The 17,592-nt window shown below is 41.9% G+C and overlaps 1 protein-coding gene across 1 annotated transcript in view; it reads right to left on the bottom strand.

The window, feature by feature from the left end:
- The window catches only part of LOC119466129 (cAMP-dependent protein kinase type II regulatory subunit), a 168,149-nt gene extending 153,078 nt beyond the window's left edge, over positions 1–15,071 (bottom strand). The window contains exon 1 of the mRNA XM_037726618.2: positions 14,460–15,071. Coding sequence (XP_037582546.1) covers positions 14,460–14,682 — 223 coding nt within the window. The 5' untranslated portion in view covers positions 14,683–15,071. The remainder of the gene's footprint in view (positions 1–14,459) is intronic.
- Between the last annotated feature and the right edge of the window lie 2,521 nt (positions 15,072–17,592).

The raw sequence follows: 17,592 nt of genomic DNA, 5'->3' as shown, positions 1-17,592 counted from the left end.
ATGAAATAAATTGCACCTGTTGGTAGTCAACACTCGTCCTGCCTGGTCTTTCTTGTTCCATTTTTCTCACATGTTCTTCACCATGAAGCCTACCAACAAGCTCTCGTTCAGACCCTTCTAAAACACCACTCGGTTGCCATTTGAGGTCAGCACAGTTGCGAGTAAAATATGAACGTGACTGAGCCACCAACACGAATTAAGCAGAGCATAATCTGATTCTGAACAAGGACTCTCAGATGTCATTATTTTCGGTAAATGTCATGAGCAAGTTGTCCAAGTAGAAAGCACACAGAATAAACTCTCACCTCTTTTTTTACCGCACATTTCTTTTTCGATGGTTTAACATTTTTATTGCCCGGTTTCAAGAAAAATTATTACTAGTACATCAAATTGTTGCTTCATTGTCAGCACTTTCAAGGGACACAAAGCAGAAGAAACTATTCAAGAATTTTTATAGTGTTTATGTAAAATCTCAATGTATCCAAAAAAGCATGAACAAGCAGCCTAGTTTGTGATTTTACTAAAACTAGCACGTAAAAAGAACTTGAACATAAACATGAACCTTGTTTTTCAACTTTTTAAAATGAGACTAAAAAAATAAATGTGTATTTTCAACATGAACATCAGCCTATATGATTCCCATGCTATGCTACTGTTTCTTAAATGTGAAGAACAGCAGTACATCCCCTATTGTACAGTAAGCTTTTGTTTTGACTTATTGTAGCAAGCATTTATTTATTTCTGCATACTTTTGGGTTTTCAAGCAATTAATTTCAGGATGAAGAACATCCATTAGCGTTCTCAAACTTGATCGAATCTGCTCAATCCCTCTGAAAGCAAGCTAACTTAGTCATGGAATATGAGTTACATAGGTGCCTCTATGTGCCCTGTCTGGTGTTCCTAGTAAAAAAATAAGGGCGTTCACAAAAACTTGTTAAAGCAGTAAGAGCTCTATATGCTAGTGAAGCTGCTTTCAGAAGTCAGGCTGAAATAAACTGCATGCTCTTGGTCACAGAAACTTCCCTATGAAACAACTACCATTCCCATAAAACCACAACTACAGTCGCTTAAAAATTGTGCAGATAAATTTTCCGAAACATGCTTATTACATTGTTTGATTCAGTAAGTGAATCTTCATTTTTTGATACTTATACCAATGTGCTAAATACTGACAAAGCTGGCCAAAACCAGAAATGAAGTTTACAGTTTATACACAAAACGTGTATAAGACTTAAAAAGTCTATGTTTGGCAGCGTGTTGAAAAGTTATCAAACTCATTTTTCCTTTTGGGTACAATAAGGAAAGAGTTTAGATGAATGATCGTTTGTCCTGTTAGCATATATACATCTAAACTGCAAAAGATGCATTTTTCGTAATATATGGAAATGTGACCAGTTAGTACTGTGATTAACACGACTGGCACACAGTCATTAAATCAGCCAACAAAACGGGTTCATAATGGGAAGGCTGAGAAAGTTCATTTTGATTTCAATAATTATTTAAAGAAAAATAGGGTCTAAAAAAAAAAAAAGACGCACATCCTAGCACTCAATATATGTCTTCATCTGGACTGACACTCTAGCTGCTTGCACTTCACCTGTCAAATACACTTTGTTCACTGCAAGTCACGCAAAAAAAAAATCGGCACTTCAAAATGTTTGCATAAATATGAGGGTCGATCGAGAAATAAGGTTCCCAAAGAGCTCCATTCGCACGGGAATGTACAAGGTGAAATCCGGCAACACCGCTGTGTGCGGCTGTTCCAAAACTCTCGATTCCGCCCGGCCACACTTCGCTGCGCCGCTCAGTCTTGGCTCAGCAGCCATCCAAGATGGAGGTGCCCATTGTTGCTCCCGCCAAGTGCGAGATTCGTTCCGTAATTTGCTTTCTGGATGCCAAAGGGACTTCTCCCGTGGATCAGCTGACAGAAGTGTATGGCAACAAGTGTATGTCCGTTCACCCCGTCTGAAAGTGGTGCAGGGAGTTTTGTGCTGGTCGGAAGGACGTCCACGATGAAGAATGGAGTGGAAGACCGTCAGTTTCGGAGGCGATTATCGAGATGATAGAACGTGAAGTGCTTCAAAACAGGAGGATCACCATCCATGAAATTGTTGCTCAGATTCCTGGGAGTTCTTACGGTAGAGTAGAAAGGAGCTTTGAATGAAAAATTGGGGTATCACAAGTGTTGTGCTCGATGGGTACCGCGTCTGTTGACAACAGAACACAAGGAGAAACGCCTTGCCTGTGCTCGCCAGTTTCTTCAACAGTGTCAAGAAGATAAGGAAGGAATGTTGGACTCAATTGTTACAGGAGATGAAACAAGGGTGTTTCATGTCACTCCCGAAACGAAACAGAAGTTCAAACAATTGCATCACTCAGGGTCACCAGTTGCAAGGAAGTTCAAACAAACTCTTTCTGCTGGCAAAGTCATGGCCAGTGTGTTTTGGGATCGTAAGGGGTTACTGCTAATCGATTTCATGGAACCTGGGCCAACAATCAACTCGGACAGTTATTGTGCAACACTAAGATAACCCAGGCGAGCTATCCAGAACCACCGGCGAGGACGACTGACAGCCGGTGTAACGCTGCTTCATGACAATGCCCAACCTCACGTCTCCCGTCAAACTCAGGACCTTTTGACAAACTTTGGGTGGACTGTCATGCCCCACCCACCGTACAGTCCAGACCTCGCAACTAGTGATTATCACTTCTTCCCTAAATTAAAGGAACACTTGAGTGGCCAACGCTTCCGGAGCGATGATAAAGTCAAAGAAGAGGTGAAACACTTCAACGGGTTGGCGGCGGAGTTCTACAACATTGGGATACTGAAATTGGAGCACCGTCTACAAAAATGCATAGAAAATATGTCGATTATGTCAAATAATAGAGCAAAGTGTCTTCTTTCCAACGATGTACATTGCTATGAGAATAAACAATGTTGTCTATTTGTAACATTGATGGAAACGTTATTACTGGATCAACCCTCGTATGTGTTACCAAGGCAAAATTATCATAATTAAACTTCCTTTGTGAATGGTTTTCACTGATGGCAGGCTCACTACTAAGTGACAAACGTTGCCTCATTTGTCCTTGAGAATCCAGAATGATTTTTCTAGAGTTGCAGTGATTCATAAAATTTGTTCAAATGGCTAAACATTATGTCAACAGAGTTTGCACATCATCTTTGTTTTTGTTTTAATTTGAAGATTCAAGATAGGTGTATAAGCTAAATAATGTAGACACATATTGCATCATAGTGTGGTGAGTGCAGTCAACTTCTCTCGACTTAGGCATTGTTAGCTAACTGGTCTCGTTAGTTAGTCATGTGTGGAAGCCCCAATACATGAATGTACTTTTCTATGGAGAATAAAGCTGGTCATTTTCAACTTAATGCATCAAAGACCAAACTAATTACCAATAACAAACATTCCTATCGTTTCATAGATGATCCAAAAATGTTTCCTATGCACCGATGCTTACAGCATGAACACGAGTGTTCCAGGCACATTTGCTATGCAACAATGCTTACAGCATGTAACTCCTTTATAGGATTACAAGAGGGGAACACTAAATCAGTTTGTACTGGTAAAGCACCATTTCAAAATTTGATTTGCATTTCTCTGGCAGAAAAAGATTGATTAGCAGCAGAGAAAACAGACAGCAAACTACGCTCTTAAATTAGTTCCTGAACAGCAGCGCAGGGTGTAAAGGGGGACGTTAGAAATTTTAAGTACTAACACACATTTGTGCCATTTTAGTGCATAAAATGGCCTACAGACTTGCTAAGCTGAGTCACCGGTTCCTTTAGAATGCCATGTAGACTTTCTTTACTAACTAGTCTGAAGCAGATGCTGCCGAAATTCAGAACATTACAGGTACAGGTGCTGTGTTGCTACACATCCTTCCGGCATCTTTACCCGCTTACCAAGCCACAGCAAGAGTGCATGCTTTTTCATTCCAAAGGCATTATTTATCAATTCAGTGCAATTTCAGACTAAACATTTAACTATATTCTGGGGTTTTGTGTTCCATAACCACGTTTTGATAACAAGGCACGCTGTAGTCGGGAGACTCTGGATTAATTTGGATTGGATAAAAGAACCTGGGGTTCTTTAATGCGCACCTAAATCAATGTACACAAGTATTTTTGCATTTCCCCCCATCAGAATGGAGCCAAAGTGGCTGGAATCAAACCCACGACCTCGAGTTCAACAACGCTATAGCAACTCAGCTAGTAAGGTGGATTGCAGCTTAATATTCCTCTCGTGTGTACGTGCCCTCACTCTGCAAAGTTCACTCTACTTCCATGTTTGTAAAAGTAAGGTTATACGGTAAAGCCAGGTAAACATTCTATGGACACATGTTTCAATGCAAACTAGTTAAAACAACAGGGCAAAAGACAGCTCTAGACCAATGTAGCCGCCGCGGTGGCTTAGTGGCTGTAGTGCTGCTCTGCCAAGCACGAGGTCGTGGGATCAAGTCCGTTAGTGGAGGCCGCATTTCGATGGGGGTGAAATGCAAAAGCACCAGTGTCCTGTAGATTAGGGGGCACGTTAAAGGTCCCCTGGTGGTCAAACTTAGTCCGGAGTCCCCCACTACGGCGTGCCTCATAATCAAATTGCGGTTTTGGCTCGTAAAACCCCAGAACTCAATTCAATTCCAACCAATGCATTATTGTTTACATTCCTGTTAATTTCCACTAGAGCTTAAATGAATGCTTCCAACTTGACTGAATGCAAACAGTTTTGATGGCACGAATGATCTGGTTTAATGACACAACAATATTTAACATGCAAAGTAGCTGTTAAAAGAACAAGCTTTTTTTAACATTGTTTGAAAAGCAAGAAAAAAATGCCAGGTTCTATATACGTACATATACAATACAAAGATCAGTGGGCAGCAAAGTAGAACTATACAAATGTCATGGACAAAAAAATATTGTCAACCATTTGGTAATTCTGTTACGATTTCCACCTTGGGTCACTTAAGAATATCCAGCTGTGCAAAAACAACATTTCCAGCTTTCTTAAAAATGAACACATTTAGGCCTTTTAAAAATCTATGACAGGTTTGTAGCGTGCCTTTATATTTACTTTAACAGGTATCAACTGTAGTCAAGGGCACAAGTTATATACTGAATAACATTTATGTTCTTTGGTGAAAACACATGCAGTACCTACTTATTTACAGGTATTCGTCTCGTTACGAGACTGTGTTCGAGGCAAATGGCGCACAATGTGGTAGTGCAGTCTCAGAAAACTCCCAACAGCCCAAAGTGAACTACACAGAAAATTTTTTTTCACTGCTAAAGAAAAACTCCCCTGTAGCTGTCCACATTAAAACTCGAGAAAAGTAGCGATCCTTGTTTTTACTCTAGCAACTTTAAAAACAGATTCAGCACTGTTTGCTAACAAGATAATATGCTAACAAGATTGCATGTTTTTGGTCCCAATTATTTAAAAACACGCCCTTTTTTCTGCCTGGTTTGTCCGCACTATTAGTTGCCCTAGATATTAATTAGGACCTAGTTACTTAATTTACGATGTCTATGAGTTACTTGCCAGGAATATTACTTGACTGGCAGTAAAACAAGCACAGCTAGTCTGGGTCTCTGCCAGAGTTCTCTGATAACAATGTCTTATAACATAATTATTTGCATTGTTAGAGAACTGCGAAAATGCAACGTGCACATGCAACAGTAGTCTCATTTTTTTTCCCTGAGAAAGCACGCTAACAAATAAGCAAAGTGTTTCATGAAACAATGTGATCGTGTTGATAAATCTGATTGAAAGGTCATCAGCAAGTCCAAAATCTTTCAGTCTTGTTAGAATAGAAGTGCCAGGTCACCCGTACAGTTCAATCTCCCGCCATTAACAGAGAGCTCACCATAAGGGGCAGCAATGACAAGAGACCCCGCAAGAACCACCGCATTAGAGCAATTTGTACACAAACGCGGCTCCCATATATAGCAATATAAATACACGTAAGCACATCTGCAAAAGCTTCACATGATTATTAACGTCCAAGCAACAACAGGAACAATGGGACTCAATTTAACAGAATGTCACTTTTGCAGCAGGCCTGATGTCTTAGACATGGCAGAAAGTTGTGAGCGTTTGTGCCATACGAAATAAAATTAATGTTGATTGAGCATTGTCCTGCTCGGCTCAAACGCATGTTGGCTACTGTCTAAGAGGGCCAGTGAATGAGCATACAGAAAGACTGCTTGTGGCTTGCTTTGTGGCTCGGCTAGAGCTGTAATGAAGCATTGTTGTCATATTGTATGTCAACACATGCAACTTCCCTGACTGGGGTCAATTAAGAGAATTGCTTCCAGAGAACACCCTGAATGTCCGAGAAAAAAAAAAAAAGCACAAATGTAGCACAGAAAATTAATGTTGAATTTCAGTTACTTCGCTCCAAACTGTTGAGCCGAGTTGGTAAGGATTCACATTTTCCAGAAGCAAATGTGAGAAATGCAGACGAGAGGGCTGGGAAAGCAACATAAACTACCATTTTTACTGTCCTTTTCATCTCTCTTGCGTCCATGTTTCTTATGCCTGCTTTTCTTTAAATGCCAGAACTCTCTATCAAACGACATATGATATAAAACCTTCAAGACAAATGTTCCCCATAATATTTACAAACAACAGCTGGCTTTGCTCATCACACACTATTTCTTAACCATCTCGGAGCATTATTACACATACTGAACTGTAGCAAAGTTCTTGTAGCATTCCTCACATAAGAACAGTTCACAAATAGGCAGGAGATGAGCCGCTGCCCACTGATCATGATTAATGCAACATGAAGTAATACATCGGCCCATCCCACATAGACTTTACCATGGCAAGTCTTTTTTTTTCAGCATGAGATCAGTGTTTTGCAGCAGGAATTAGGCGCTGAACAATCACAAACAACTGCTATGCACAGCAAGCTTTCAGAATGAAGCTCTGCCCCCTTCACAGCAAGGGTTCTGTGTTGAACAATCACAACAGCCCATTCAGTACTAAGCAATAGAAAACCCTTATACATCACAGGCAACACTAAAATACAACAAGTACGGTCAGTTTATCATTGATCAATTCTTCATCATCATCGTCAGTCAATAAATCACCCAAGCAACAGTTCCACATGCCCCAAAATGCAGTGTCATTATGCCAGCTGTCACTACATCAACAGCACTAACATACATATTACTCAGTTAAGAGCAACCCAAAAGACACCAACCACATGCAAGAATGTTTTCGACATAATTCTTCTTTCAGAAGCAATTCAATGTACTTGAATAACTCAGGAGAGAACACAGGTTTGTCAAGTGAAAAGTGAAACCAGTCAAAGGAAAGGCATGCTGTAGTGTTATTCTATTGAAGAAATACTGGGGGACCCAAAGTAGTGAGAGAATTCCAAATTTCATACTAATTCGAACAATGCAGGATGTTGGAAAATGCGTTTTTCACAGAAAGTGTAGAAAAAAATCTATTTTTCAAATTAATAAATGCCTTCTGGCCTGAGTCATTGTCAATTGCCTGAGTCAATTGTCATCAGGAGATGGTGCTGTTGCAGTGAACAAAAAGCTTTAAACAGCATCCTTCATCACTTGTGAATTAAATGTAGTCCTTTGTTATTGGTAATCAATGAACTAGCACATAGAAGGCATATATCAAATTATCTAGTGTGAAACAGTGATACAAAATTTTAATGACATTTTTAATACCCTAGAGAAATTGGTTGCTTTCACGTTTTTTCCCCCCCCCCAGAAAAATTGGAAATATTTGTAGCAGGGCAATTCTGTGCACTATACAGGTAAAAAATATGAAAAGAATGTCAATATATTTCATTCACTTGACTAGAGATGCAATATTAAGCAGATCTGCCGTAGTCAATAGGACATCAAAACAAATATTCTGCAAACACAGTTCGACTGTTTAAAAACGCACACATAAAAAACAAAAAAGCTAGCACACTACCAACTCTGTCGGTACAACTGCGTTCATTTGGGGACTTGGTTCAACTGTAAAGTTTAGGTTTCACCTTTTGGTTCCTTTTCTGTATAAAATTTTGTTTAAACTTTACAATATTATTCCTAGGCCTTGAAAATCTTGGCACATCATTCAGATGCTAAAGAAAAAAAAAGGGGGGGGGGGGGTTCGTTCACATATCTAGTTTTACAGGCAAAACCAGTGTGGGTATTCCTCAGGGTGGCATCAGCACCCATCTTTTGCTTTTGCATCCTTTCTGCCAGACAATGCTTCTCCTCACTGCGAGACTGAACTATTTGTAGTTCCAGAAGCTCTCAATCTATGTTGATTTTATATTTCTATTCAGCGTCGCTTTTTTTTTTCAATCAGTGGATTACGCTTCAGGAACACCATAACTGTAAGTCCTTATCACGAGAGGAGGATCTGTGAGCAGAAAGGGATTCAGGAGCAAAATACGGGTGGCAACGGCAACTTGAAACTCCAGCACCATTTCTCTGTCGCATATAGATTTTGACGGCACATGCTCTTGGCTGCTTAAGTGCCTAATGAATAAAGAACATGTGCACTGTGTGCAAAATTAAGCATAAAGCAAAGACTCAAGGTCACAACTTATGGGAAGTTCTCTTCCACATAACCAGGATGTACGAAAATATAAAGACATTTGCAGCACAACACCAACATCATCGGTGGCACAATTAGGACACAAAATTAATAGTGGGAACATCCCTTTCTTTTTTGGAGGGCTGAATAAATGTAAATACTACACAGTTTCGAAACAATCCAATGCCTTACCAGTATACACTGATTTAGTTTTTCTGCTTATTGTCCCTTGAGCTGAAGCTTTGGTGCTAGTAATGCCTTATAAGCTATGCCATGCATATTGCTGTTCCCGTTTTAGGAGAAACAGTAGGGACCTCTCTTTGCAACCACTATCTACTCGCCGTGACATTTCTCTGCTATTATTGCTTCATAGATTCATTCACGTGGTTGGTCTGTGATTAGAAAACCTGAAAAAAGCATCCTCGACGTCACAACGGCTGCATAATACCTTTAGTTACACCCGAGTTCATGGCAATACATACGCATTCAATTTTTCAGTTTTGTCTCATGCGATACGTTTATGGAACGCTCTCCCAGACGACATTGCCTCCCAATCAAAACACAGTGTATCTTCTAATCGAAAATTTTTTTTCCCGCTTCAGCCGTATAGCACATTTTTTGCTTTCTTGTCTCGCCTGAATTTTTCTGCATACTTACTAAACAATTTAATTATGTAGACGTGCAAGTGGTGGCGTCAATGTCATGTGATCGCCGTAATGACATTTCGCTGCCTGTGTTTTTTCGGCTATTTCTGTTTATTTTTGTGTTATAATATTTCTGATATATTTATGTTTTTTGGATATTTCCCTAGCTGTACTAATGCTTTTTTAATGCTTATATGACTATGTACTATCGACCCAAAAAGTTTACGTACCACGGATCTCAGAAAACGCAAAATATCCAAGCATCCTTTAAACTAGCCAGTAAAACCGTACATCACAATGTTGTTCGTATATACCAGAAAAGGCTGGAAATGGAAATACCAGGCTGCGTTTTGACGCTGCAGAGATATTGAGCTTTCTGTCAGATCCCTTGATCCGTAATTTTTTTTTTGGTCGATAGCACATCCCCCCTTACCCAATGCCTTCTTGAAGGACTATAAGGTACTGTAAATAAAATAAATAAATAAATATTCCTGGTGCAAAAAGTTGGAATAACTACTCTCTGCATTACTGTGAATGTTTATGATGTAAGCCATATCCTTCCTATTGCCAATCTCAGCCACTTGTTGATGTGATCGGTGATGCCAGCATGGTTGCCATATTTGGCTGCCCCGTCTAAAAGCGGTTACCAGTGCAGCGCTCTAACCGCAGAAATGTCAGGTAAACTATTGCCTGGCCACATTTTAAATCAGAATCACATACTGCAGCCCAACGATATTCCACTGGCAACTGGACCTTCAAAAGGCAGTCATGTTTTGCACTACAAAAGCAATTTGCAGTATGCTACCCAACATATTTCTCTTTGCTCATGTTAAAATGTAATGCTCAGTCATCGTTATGACGTCTCTCAAGCCCACATTGAGCCATCTGAGTTGTGGGCTCTCGTGGCAACCACTTAGTCACTGTCCAGGTACAAAGTACAAGCTACATTTCAGGGCCCGTAGTCCCAAACAACTGTCCTACATAAGCGTTTCATTGAAGTCAACTCATGACAGCGACCAATGTGATATCAAGATTATAGTCGCAGTAGTAACCAATCAAAGGTAGAACTACCTTACGAGATTTCTCTACTACACAGCCTGATGTGCACCATAAACTAGGACTGCACCCGCAACAGAGGTTGTCAAGAGCACAAAAAGTCGGCTAGAAAGAGATATTTGGGAAGCGCTCATGATATCAAAACGAAAAGACATGCGCATGCTCACACACGTCGAGATAGGTCTCTGAACATGTGAAGTGCACATGTTACTTTCACAAATGATTTTGCGTTCCTATGACAAATTATCTTACTTTTTTTTTACTGCTCATGTTGTTTCGAATTTATTCGTTTTTTGGTGACGCAGCTGCTCACGTCACCCACTTATCATCATAAATTATTGTTTCACTTGAATAAAATCAGTTGGTAGTTTGGAATTTCATACAATCGGTTGTGTCATCCCTTTTCATTTGTTTCGTTCCCTGTTAAAACACGGCGGAAGAAAACTGACTTTGGTTGTCATTGACTAGACATTCTGTTTTAGCACTTCCGTGCTTGGAAGTGTGAGTAATATTTGTGCTACGGTACGGTATGTCTGACCACTGGCCACGTCACGATCTCACATTGCACGTTCATGTAGTCACAAGTAATTAAAGCTTCCAGCCTACACTTACATTTATCCCAACGGCACATGGCTAAATTACCAAGCACGGAAATTGAGCTCCAAGGCCAGCCTTTACAGGAACTGTGTCGTTCGCAATATTGTAGGCGTGCAAGATCAGACGTGCAAAATACATCACACTGTAAAGTAGTTGGTGTTTGTCAAAAAGTGAAATTTTTATTTTCTTCGTTGTCTAATCACCTGTTATCTTCAGATTGTTCACCATAAGCATTTACAAAATTCTCGTTTGGTAAGCATAGCAGTGGTGTTCATGTCAATGCGTATGATATTAAATAGTGAATGGACAGTCGCATTCAATTTGAGCTGCAAAGTCAAAGGAGCTACAAGCCGTGGTCAAAGGAGCTACAAGACTACTCGGCAGCGAGGACATATTAAAAATTTGTTTTAATAAATACCACTAATTGGACAGTGTTTATTTCTCCAATTTTTGATATGTCAGTGCCACCTTGTGCCCCTTTGGCCATGGGCAACATGTTGCAGCTCATATTAAATGCGACTGCAGATTTTTAAAAATTATAAACATTATGCTGCGGTGAAGATGTTTTTTTTTTTTCTCCGCTTTTCATAGGTATGTCTTCAGAACAATCGACTTCAAATTCCACTTCAAGTTGCTCGCCGTTACCAACAACGAAAACTGACGGAGCAAGAGTGTCCAAGTTGTAACAGCAAAAAGAGCTGCAAAGCAAACTTTCATATAAATCGCATTCAATACTTCACAGTTAGAAATGGTGACATCACCGCAACTACCAGAAAGTGATAAAGTACTGATGCATTTTTACTGAGGTTGACTGCATCAAGATATGACAGCAAAACAAAGTGTAGGACAAACTTTCATAAAATGCGTGGTACTTCATGGACAGAAATAGTACGACATTATTGCGACTACCGGAAAGTGATGAAGTGCAAACATGTCTCTTGTGCAACATCTGACGATGTTGCACTGAAGTATCACGTAAGCATAGTGTCTGTGCCATTGTGTGTAACAAGCACTTCTACAAACACATTTTGAAACAGATTGGCTCCACGAGTTGTCACAGAAGCAAGTGAATCATTTGCGATTGTGCTGCAACCAACGCTTCCTTTTAAAACATGTTTTCTGTCACTGTTATGCTTTGAAATATAAGGAGGATGGCTGTTGCTGACTGCAGACTGGTGTAGCCTTGCAATACTGTGGGAAATTTTTTAATACGGTTTTCACATTTTTGCAACTAAAAACTTCAGTGTTCTTCGGGAGCTGCGTATAATGAAGCAAGTAATTTAGTGCTTTCACGTCAGTGCACAGCACGAGCATTGATATGTTGGCCAACTGACTTTTGTCCCTTTGTTTTTCGCTGTAATGACAAAGGGTAAGGAATCCTTTGATTTTACCGCCCTTTCCTATGCCACATTGTTGAAAGTGTTATTTGCATTTCTATCTTTGTTTATGGGTACAGGTTTCTTTTCTCTTATTCCCTGCTTGTAGAATTTATTCATATCGCTATCCTTGCTTATCGGTACAAATTTCTCTTATGTTGTTCACTACGTGCGAATAGTCAGCCCTGTTTGGACTATTACAGATTTTAAAAGTTCAAAAGAACAGTTATAATCACAGAGCATTATCTTAACTTCAACAGCAAACAATGTATAAGGTATCTGCACTTATGCCAGCCAAGAAAGAAAGGAACCTGTTCACACAGGCACACCGATTAATGATTACATAGATCCCAAATTCACATGATAAATGTTTTTATTTTACGACAGCTAGTCATATAGCAGCACTGACATGAGATTTTTCACTTGCAATTTTTTTTTTTTTTGCTATATTACAGTCTAAAACCTTGTAAACCCTAGAAAAAATACTGGCCAGTGTCACAAGTCGAAAAATGTTTGAAACACAGCCCCAATCATTTCTGCTATCACTGTGGCTTTACACACAAGTGCATCCAGAGGAAACATGTGCAACACAATTTTTTATGAGCAAGTCATCATCTCTAGCTTATACTGCTACACAACATAAGCAAATTTTGGTCTGTGTCATGATGTCTTGATAATCTCAGTGATTTCAGGTCCGGCGTTTTGAGACCAACTTTAGCATTGAATTCCCAATACTGCTATACAACATAAGGAAATTTTGGTCTGTGCCATGACGCCTCATTAATGTTAATGACACCAGGTCCGGCATTTCAAGACCAACTTCCAGCATCGAATTAAATATCTATTTCCCAATCCTCATACGTGTTAAATGCCATCCCTTGACGTAGAAGAAGCGTAAATATGTGTTTTTATTTCTTAAAGTGTGTAACCAAAAAAGGAAAAACAACCTTATGCAGTGGTGCCTTCTCGAGTAGTGAGTTGAGAGAAGCATCTTGTCCTGTTGTCTTTCTTGTGTCTGTTGTTTGGCGCTAAACGCAGTTAATATAATGTAGAGCACAAACCACGACTACTGATGTTAAAAATAAGAAGCAGCTGGTTAGCTGAATATGCCCTTGGCTAAAGAACTAGATCACTGCTGACTTGATGACAGCAGTTGTAGCTCAGTGGTGCCTCGCAAGGCTGAAATTTCACATTGAAGTCGGTGCACTCTTTCACGCCATCTCGCCAAGTTCAACTCGTCAAGAGACAGCACACAAACCAAGGGGAACACACGTAACACGTAAAAACACCCGATGCTGTCTGGTTGAAGAGAACAAACAATGCAACTCGTCAAGACACAGCACACAAACCAAGGGGAACACACGTAACACGCAAAAACACCAGATGCTGTCTGGTTGAAGAGAACAAACAATGCCACACGAAACCGACTACGGCTGTGCTCGACGTCACAGGGCGCAACAACACGGATGATGGATCTCGACCATTATGCCCTCGAATCTCCCTCTCCGGAGCAAGATAGCTTTAATAGGGGTTGTGCAAGATCGCAAGCTGCGCCGGCGGCGAACGATGAAGGCAGGTTTGTCCAAAGCGAAAACACGACCGCGAGACCCGACATTTCAGCCGTCGCATAAACGATACTTCCGCTCGCAGTCCGTCGCGTGTACTCAGCGCGTGATGCTACACGGCTGCGGCCCGGGCAAGCCGGAGCGTAAGCGGCGCGTTACGATCCAAACACCGCGGCCCCCAGGCCCGAGCTCGCGCGGTGCGCGGATCTTACGCAAGCACCCGCGCAGGGTTTGTCAGCGTGCAATGAAGCGACGCGGCATACAGCCTCCAGCGGCTGCTTTTTACACGCGCCGGTGATTCGGCCCCGTGTGCGCGGAGCAGCCGGCGAAGCCGGCAGGCGCCAGCCAGCGCTACAAGTGGCTCTCGACTGCCGGCTCCTCGCCGCGAGCGCGCGAGGCCCCGGAGAAGAGATTAACGAGACAACCGTTTCCGAAACTAGGCGCTCGCGGAAGAGGCTGCACGAGCCGGCAGCGAAACCAGCGGGAGGCCGAACCCGAGGGAGGTGGGCGCGCCGCGCTGCTGTATTTCGGGGTCGGGGCCCGGCCGCTGCTTCCGGGGAAGCCGGCGGCCGGTTAGGCCTAGGGCCGGGGGAGAGCCCGAGAGAGGGGGGGTCGGTCCCCGCCGAAATCGACACTCACTGGGCATGGGCTCCTCGTCGTCGCTGTAGATGGCCTCGTCGTTCTCGGCGATCGCCGGCGGGCGGCCCGATGACGCGCTGCGCTGGCGCTCGTCGCGGAGTCCGGAGAAGTAGCGCGCCGCGTACTCCACCAGGTCGCTGGGCCGCTCGATCATCACGTTCACCGTGAACTCGAGCAGCAGGTTCGTCAGCTCCGGCGGGACGTCGTACCGCGGACGGTTCATTGCTGGCCGCCGGTTGTTTTTTTTTTTCTCTAGCAGTACATCCGCGCCGGGGCACCACTGCACACGGGACGACACCACCACCACCGCCGCCACAAAACAAGCAAGCAACAGAGGACGAGAGGAGGTCGCGCTCGGAGGACACGCACTTTCGCCCCCAAACAGCGGCGCGCTGGCACACACGATGCGCTCGCTGCTGCTTCTGCGGCCTTTTGCTTTCGTTTTCCCCCTCGCGCCCGCTAATGAAGGGCCCGACCGAGCCGCGCGCCGTCTACTACCGCGGTGCCGAAGCGACCGAAGCAGCCGCCGCCGTTGTCGATGCTGCCGCCAGGTGATTGGCCAAGCCTGCCGGCGAATTGGAAAAAGGGGCTGCAGCGCGCGCCGGTGTGTGCGAGCTCGAGCTGCTAAAATTGGCTCCAAATTTAATTTGGCGGGCAGGGAAAAGTTCCGATACAAATAGCACGAAAACCGCTGTGTACGGCGTGATGTTCTCTGCAGCGGCACTCCCAATGCAACGGCGGTAGCGGCGAAAGGATCGGCGGGAAACAATAACTCATTGCCTCGCGAGGACGCGTGGGATCTTTCTTTTCGGCCGCTTTGTTTTTATTATAGTACTTCTCGCAGCGTTGTCCGGCGCCAGTGTTCGACATTCAGCAGGTGGTTGCGCAGCTGCTGATGGAAAAAGCTTTCAACGACACATAAGCACGCAGCTGGCTGCTTGAGATGCGTCAAAAGGGGGTTGCGGCATACAGCGTTTCAGCGCTTCCTTGTGCTGTGTGTCCCGATTCCGTTGGAAACACGTGCCATTAACGCTGACTGGCCTTTGTTAGAATGATGCAACAAAATTGTGATAATATCAAATAGCTCCGAATGATTTTCGCGGCCACGTTATTCTGACTCGGGGGTACTGTGAAGGTAATTTTAGAATATTTCAGTGGAAATACGTGGAGCGGGAATCAACGTGTTAACGTTAATTTGCACGAGCTCGGTGTCATCTTGTTTTGCAAACAAGAGTAGATAGAAAAATATCGGCTTATGTTAATTCCCTTTTTAGCCTCCGCAGAGGTGTGACGGAGGTTTCACTTTACTTTTCGTTCATGCAATTAGTTACAAGATAGGATATGCAGACAAGGGTTCCACAGTCAGAGACTGCACCGCGACCCTTGATTGATTGTTATATAAAAAATAAAGCGGAATACAGAGCAGGGAAACAAAAGTAATAGTATAAGCAAAAAATAAGCAAGAAACTAAGCGAAGATCGACACACATATTCGGCAAAGGAAGAGGAAACATACACAATCATAGCTGATTACACACATACAAACTAGCAAAATAAAATTATACGAAGCTAATCAGACAGCAAATAATCCTTAAGTTGGTATTTAAATGAGTACAAGGTACATAACAATTTCCTATATACTAGACTGTTCCAAAGTTTAAGTGCACGAAAAGAGGAAGCCATCTTTCCGTAATTAGTATGACATGAAGGTAACAGGAAATTTCTTTTTGCTGCAAACCTTGTGTTATTAGGATTGAGAAGTAGATCAGAACTAACGAAGTTGTAAGCAACTTGTTTACTTAATAATTTGAAAAATAATATCGCTAAATGATAGTTGAACAAATCTGCAACTTGAAGAATGCGGTTTGTACGCAGTTGAGAGGAGGCGTTAGAGAAAAAAAGGGCTTCGGGTTATAATGCGAACAGCCTGGTTTGAATGTGCTGAATAGAGGAAAGATGACAATGATAAGTATTACTCCATGAAGCAATACCATAAATGACATGACTATGAATGAAAGCGAAGTATAATGATAACAATGCTTCTTTGAAAAAAAAAATGCACGTGATTTGAGTAGTGTTCTAATGCCAAATGCTGTTGTTTGTTTGGTGTGCGCAATATGATTAGTAAACTTTAGGTGCGGATCTAATTTAATGCCGAGGAAGGAGACATAAGTGGAGGCAGGAATGTCACGCCCATTGAGGGTTGTGGTCGGAGAGCAAAGTAAATGTCTCTGTGATTGCGTAAATATCATGAATTGCGTTTTCGTAGGGTTTCTAATTAGAAAAGTGGCGTTACACCAACCAATAATTTTAGACAAGTCACTGTTTAGTTTCAAAATTAGCGAAAGTTATGATTTATCTGAGAGGGCAACAGGCCGTATCGGTTGCGTACAATATAGGCAGTGTATAATTAAGTCAGTCGGGTGAATCATTCATATAAATGCAAAATAATCGTGGACCTAAAATGGAGCCATGAAGCACTCCTTGGTTAATGATTTTTCTTTCAGAGAAAGCCCCGCCTGCGCACACTGTTAATTCACGATGAAATAGATAACTTTTTTAACATATTAAGTGCTGGACCAGAAATTCCAATAGACTGCAATTTAGTAAACAAAATTTTATGATTTATTGTATCAAAGGCTTTAGTAAAGTCTAAAAAGATCGAGCCAACAATGTAACCGAGATCAAGTGAATGTCTGATATCGAGCTTCCTGAACGAAAACCGAACTGACAAGGTTTCAGCAAGCTAAATTTGTTAAGGTAGCTGTTAATAAGGTTAACTAATAACTTTTCAACAACTTTACTAATTGACGATAAAATACATATAGGACGAGCTTTGTCACCCTTTTTGTGAAGAGGAATTACCTTAGCTTTCTTTTTAGACATCTAGGGAATATACCAGTTTTTAACATGAGGTTAATTAAATTACTGAGAGCATCAGAAATGGTCGGACTAACACGCTTTAAATTAAATGCGTAAATTCCATCAAGACCAGGACTTGTGTTCTTTAAGTTGGAAATCTAAGTAAGGACTTCTTCAGAGGTTACAGGAAACAGGAAGAAAGATTGGTCGCACCGGCTCGCATGGTAGTCAGAAGAAGCATGGGTAGTATATTATACAGGGTGTTTCAGCGA

This window comes from Dermacentor silvarum, chromosome 10 (assembly GCF_013339745.2).
Source record: "Dermacentor silvarum isolate Dsil-2018 chromosome 10, BIME_Dsil_1.4, whole genome shotgun sequence".
Classification (NCBI taxonomy): domain Eukaryota; kingdom Metazoa; phylum Arthropoda; class Arachnida; order Ixodida; family Ixodidae; genus Dermacentor; species Dermacentor silvarum.
Note: the sequence above shows the minus strand (reverse complement) of the source record. Positions and strands in the feature narration are given on the sequence as shown.